The sequence below is a fragment of the Lotus japonicus genome, chromosome 4 (genome assembly GCF_012489685.1).
Source record: "Lotus japonicus ecotype B-129 chromosome 4, LjGifu_v1.2".
In the NCBI taxonomy this organism is placed as follows: Eukaryota; Viridiplantae; Streptophyta; class Magnoliopsida; order Fabales; family Fabaceae; genus Lotus; species Lotus japonicus.
The window spans coordinates 62882028-62888041 of record NC_080044.1 but is presented as its reverse complement, the minus strand read 5'-3'; the positions used below and the strand labels follow the sequence as shown (position 1 = coordinate 62888041).

General features: G+C 36.7%; 1 protein-coding gene across 1 annotated transcript; it reads right to left on the bottom strand.

Moving 5' to 3' along the window:
* Nucleotides 1-357: 357 nt before the first annotated feature.
* Nucleotides 358-5433, bottom strand: LOC130710476 (palmitoyl-acyl carrier protein thioesterase, chloroplastic-like). Its single transcript, XM_057559758.1, has 7 exons — nucleotides 5111-5433; nucleotides 3837-4352; nucleotides 3573-3706; nucleotides 2670-2783; nucleotides 2092-2263; nucleotides 1921-1989; nucleotides 358-1069 (listed from the first exon to the last, which is right to left on the bottom strand). The coding sequence occupies exons 2-7, from the start codon at nucleotides 4332-4334 to the stop codon at nucleotides 800-802; spliced, it is 1257 nt and encodes a 418-aa protein (XP_057415741.1). The 5' UTR covers nucleotides 4335-4352; nucleotides 5111-5433; the 3' UTR covers nucleotides 358-799.
* Nucleotides 5434-6014: the final 581 nt, after the last annotated feature.

The window sequence follows — 6014 nt, the reverse complement described above, 5'->3', positions numbered from 1 at the left end:
GATAGCTTTATTGAAACACAAGTGTGCAGGAAGATATCTCAGGTTCAACTCTCACACAATACACTTGGTACAAGTGACGTCCAAAAGTCTTAATTGTGGCCAAATATCAAATCCCGAATACTCAAATAGTTGACACTTGACACCCAACAAAAAAAGAGAAACTTTGCACATTCTGCAGGTACAAAATAAAAATTCAAACCTTAAACCAGTGAAGTCCTAAAAGGCACGACTTGCCAGCCCAATCATAATGTCCAAGCAAAATGTGGATAGACATAGGATAGCACATGGACAAGGCCCCCACATATCCTAATCTCCCCCATAAACCTAACAATAACATGCATCATTATTATAACATGCTTGAAGGAGAAGGGAGTTTGTGCATCCAATAATTCCCATGTGGGACTAAGCTGGCAAACATTACAAGATGGAGCAAACAATCACAGTTGTATTTATACGAACAACTCATTCTTGCCTAAAGGCGTGCTTGTTGTGTTCACAAGGAAAATTGCATCTTTAGAAAAAGAATAAAATAATATACATGCCTACCCATTTTAATCAAGCAATTAAATATTGAAGACGAACAGCCTAGCATCAGAGCAACCAGAAATGAAATCAAAATACGGAGCAGAGAGAAACAGAGTAGAGCAGGAGCTAATTTACAATGAGCATGATCATCATCAATGCTACCTTCCCTCCCTCCCCCACCAGGACATGTAGCGCAAGCAAAACTCTCCAGAGGTCAGAACCAGTTTGAACATGGTGGCATGGAGACTGATGCGATTCCAACCTTCAATCCGACTTAGGTGCTGACTGCCGGAACCTGATTCACGGTATCAAAGTTGTTCGCAGGTTTTGGCCTCCACTCAGTTCTGCCCCTCACAATTTCAGCGCCTTCTTCAAGTCGAAGCAAATGCTTGCACTCAACTTGTCCGCTGTGGGCTAGATTGTCCACATCAGCCCCAGATACGGCAGTGAGAGACTGCAACACGCTGTCCCTGCCGCACTCCCTCCTATATTCTAAAGTCAAGGAAGAAAGCTCATGACTCTCCAGGATTGCCTGTGGAGCACTCTGCAACAGTCAAAGCATAATCTTTTTGTTAAGAGGTCTGATCTGATGAACCCAATGCATAACAAACTAAACAATTAAACATATCAAGTTTTGCATCTCCAAAAACAAATTAACAAGTTCTAATTAAAAAAGGGGGATATATATATATAAGTGATTTACAAAAGTAAAGTAATACATGCACACTTTAATTATACCTCCACCTTATGAGATATAGGAGTCGAAGAGAAAATGTGAGACATTGTAGGTGATGTCATAGGAAAAGAATAGTGAGAATGGAAGAGGATGAGTGGAAAAGAGATGTAAGAGAATGAGAGTGTAAACGTATCAAAACTCTTCACAAAAGATCAAACATCGCACTCTTACTCTTGTTCAATTTTATGAGTTCTCTCCTAAGCACTGCTTGTCAGTTCTACTCGACTATATCACATTTCAATTTTAAAGCTATTACTCACTAGCTCAAAAATTACTACCTACTAGAGGAGGCATCAAATACCAATAAACACCACAGCTTAATGAATATTTCATCTTAGAATTCGACTACCATATCAATCATTTTCATAAAATTCAAAAGTAACAATACTCAAAGTAATTTTCTTCAAAAGAGCCCACACCCTAACTCTGCATAAAGTTTATACGGTAAACTACTAAAGGGTAGGGTTTTTTTTTTTGAGGAAGTTGGGTGCTTTAGTTATATAATGATTACCACTAATAAATCCACCAGGAGTTTGGTCTGACCTTCCACATTTATGATTGGCAAGATTCCAATCTTGCACCACAAGTGATGGGCCAAATGAACAAAGAAAGAGAGGAAAAAGAAATAAGGATTAGAGTTCAATAAAAAAAAAATTTACCTCCAGAATCCAGCCAATGTACTTCACATTGTTAACATGCTGATTGACATCTAGATCGCTCCATCTAGGCTGAAAAAACAGAGACAATATGCAACCTAATCAGAAACCAGCATATGAGGAAAATGGAATAAATAAAAAGATGATAACAATAACTGAAAAGAGTGGACATACACTTAAACCAGAACGAATATAATCTGCAGTATTGTCGTCGAGTTTAGGCAGTTTTCTGTTATCCTCTTCCAGAATTGGAGCAGAATCCACAAAATAAGATCCTATCTCCTCTCTCACTTCCTCTGGAATCTTAGACAGCCTCCTGGTCAGTTTATTCATCATGACCCAAACACTGTAGATCACCAAAACCATAGCCAACAGATCAGAAAGTGTATACATGTTACTAATTACTAGCTCCAAGATTATGCACGAGTACAGGATAAAGTCTTCTACTTAATAATAAACATAAATAACACAGTTTTGTTGGTACAATTAGAGGTTTATACCTGAAAACGTACGACATACTTAAATATGAAGTTTGTTGCCTTAAACATAGTCAAATGCAAAATTGATATTTCGAATTTCAGTTAAAATACATTTGACTATAAAGAGAAAAAAACTTTTCATAGCTCCATAGATGTATGAAATATTCAAAAAGTGAACCCAATAGCAAGTGGTGCGCATTTAGAAAACATTTTAAAGTACTTTTTGTTGTTGGCAGCACAAGGGGGAGGAGAATTCCAAAGTAATATTTCTACCTGGAGGCTCTCGTCAATATTTCACCAGTTTTGCAGTCACGTAAAAGCCAATCACGACGCATACCATTCTTCCCAGATCCAGAAACCCAAGTGTCTACTTGAACAACATCACCCCTGAAACAAATATAGACGTTGAAATTAAGATGATCAAATTCAAAATATTGATAATAATCCACAGTAATAGTTTATTTAACTTCAATTTGGACCAAGAAGCCATAGTAATTGAAAGCTTTAAACATCTAGTTCTCAAACAAAACAAATGCAAAACACATACATAGGTAGCGTTTGGTAGACACGTCAAAAAATTACAAAACAAAGCATGTGAATTATCTTTATTTTGATGCAGATAAAAGTAAAACGGAATAAAACATAAGAGAAAAAAGTGACAATTATGGTTCCCCCCATTCTAGTGGAACCACTAAGAACAAAAAATCGCAGGTTGTTCTGTTCCACTCTGCCCAAGTGCCAAATGTTATCAAATATTAGCCGCTGCTTTTTTCTACTGTAGTTAAAACAAGGTCATGTCACCAAATTTATTATGTAATTACTACTGAATAACATATTATATCTGATATACAGATTAAAGATCCATGGCATAAGGTTTCTCATAGTTCATCATGTATAAGTTATAACACTTATGTAACACTTATGCTTATCAGACCAATTATCATCCCACAAGAATTTCACAAGTACTGCAGTTTTCATGACAAAGTCTCAACTTAGAAGTCGATTCCGAGGAACAAGATACAGAAACTACAGAATAAATATATAAGTATCAATAGACACTGAGATATTTAGGGTCATGATTCCTTACTAAGATCACTATAATAAAGAGAGAAATAGAAACTTAATATGGATACAGGTGCAAATCACACGAATTACGGATGATTCAGGGTAACTTACCAAGTAGGATAACGATCGACCACTACCTGCATCCGAGTAACTACCCAAATCAAATTCTTTTTACACATTTCTGGAGTAGAACCAAAGCCATCACCAAGAAGCCCAGCAGTCTTAACATGATTAAGTGCCGTTTCCTGTTGTCAAACAAATAAATTAGATAATCATGTATGAGAAGCATTAAGGAACTTCCATTGTCTGATAAGAATTTCAATTCTGCAGAGTACATGTACAAGCCTCACAACTTATGTTTATATCCCAACATACCTGCAAATGGTTCATTACTGTTTCTATAGACGCTGTTCGATCGGCACCAATTTCATATGATCTAATAGAGAAGTTTTCACGGAACACAAGACCATCCTGAACAATTCTTCCTATACCAAAGGAGTCAACAAGCATGTCAGGTCGCCTCGGCTTCCAATCAAGCATCATCCACTGCTTTTCCGCCGCCAAGAAAATTGTTGTGATAGCAGCAAGAAGCATGCTCCAATCAGGTAACTGATTGATAAAAGTCCTGGGAGCATGCATAGGCAAATCACCGTCATGCTTCAAGCTTTCTGAATGAGTAGCCACTGTGGTACCATTAATCTTCGAAGGGGCCTGGGCATTTGTCTTCACTTGCAAGCCACCAGAAGAACCATGCTTGGATTTATGTCCTCCAAGGCTCACATGCCCACCTCCAAGCTTGGCGCCAGCTGCACCCGAGTCTTGCGAGGACGAAGTCACCGGGAAAAATGAAGAAGTAGCAGCAGTGGCCACCATGATGAGTTCCTATAGCAGCTGTATGCAAAAAATGAAGCAAGTTAAAAATAAATATACATATTTTCTCTCCCACCTTCCATAAAAAATGGAAAATCTTATGGAAAATGCATCAATCAACAGGAAACACATCATTCCACACCCAAATGACAAACAATAACAAAGAGGTGAAAAGCAAGCTTTGTTTTGAATTCCTACAATTCTATCAATCTTTTCAGAGTTCATTGATTCCACCCTATAACTCAAAATGGCAAGTTTACTTTACCCTTTGTGAGAGATTCCACAAAGAAGTTCAGGAACACAGAATCATAGGAAATCATAGGAAATAAAACCAATCAACAGACCAAAAAAGACAGGAACAAACAACAGCTGTCAAAAAAACCGCGTGCAGATCTGGCTATGAATCTAGTCTAGAAAACATCGCAAGCCACAAAAAAAAAACACAAAACTGATTTTGGTTCTGTTTTCCAAACGAAGAAAAATAATAGACATTGCAATTTACAACGAAAATCACAACACCATTTGCGTCGAAAATTCAAACCGAACGCGGTTTTTGCATCCAGCAACCAATAAATCCAAAAAAAAAACGAAAAACAAAAAACAACGAGAACCTTCGCTACAATGGCGAAAAATGCAGAAAACAATGGATTTTGGTTGTTTAATATTCGCTTCGATTGTGGAAAAAAAACAAAAAAAAAAGTGAAAAAACATTGAAAAACGAATGATTAAGGGGAGGGTGGAAGTGCAGTTTGTAGATCAGAGAAGATTTGTTTGCGTACCCGAGGTGGTGATGAAGATGAAGAAGGAGATGAAGCAGAGGCAGAAGCAGAAGCAGAAGCAGAAGCAGAGAGAAGCGCTCAACAAACGAGAAGAAAAGGTGAATGAATTCACAATCACAGGAGAACAAAGGAAGGGGCTATTGCGTCATTTCAGACCAGTTTCTTCTTCTTTTTGTTGATTTTTGCATTTAAAAAATAAAGGGTATTTATGTCTATGAAATGAACGTGTGTTGTAATGTGAGTTGGGTTTGTTTTATGTAGAGAGGGAGAGAGAGAGAGAGAAGAGAGGGATAGATAAGGCAAAGGCAATGGTAGTATTCCATTCCACACAACACACCTCATTATATACTTGTCTGTCTACCTGGCCCACTCTTGAAAACTTTCTACAGTTTCCAGGTAGGACTAGTATATGTTTCTATTCTTTTACCTATATTCATTTATTTATTTTATATTCACTAAATCCTTTTTTAAGAGGGAGGTCTTCGGAAAGAGGAAACTAGATGCAGATGCAGGTATTCTAAGAGAATGAAACACCCACAACATCATATAATGAAAGTAAGTTGGAACAATTAGGCGGAGGACTCTCCAACACATGATACCTAAGTTCTAAGTCATGAGTGAAACTCGCTAAATAATCAGCAACTTAATTGGCGTTCCGACAAACATGAGAAACTCTCAATCCTTAATAACAAAAAAATACAAATATATTGAATTAAGATTTGTTATTTTTCATAAATTAAAATAAAAAATTCCATAAAAAATATGATAAGTGATAAAAAAATCTAGACAAAAATATAAAAAAACTATATATACCTTGATAAAAAAATCAAATTTCCCCCAAAAAAGAACATAAACATTGCCTTTTTTTTCATTTCACACGGTGATTTTTAGTTTAATATTTTTG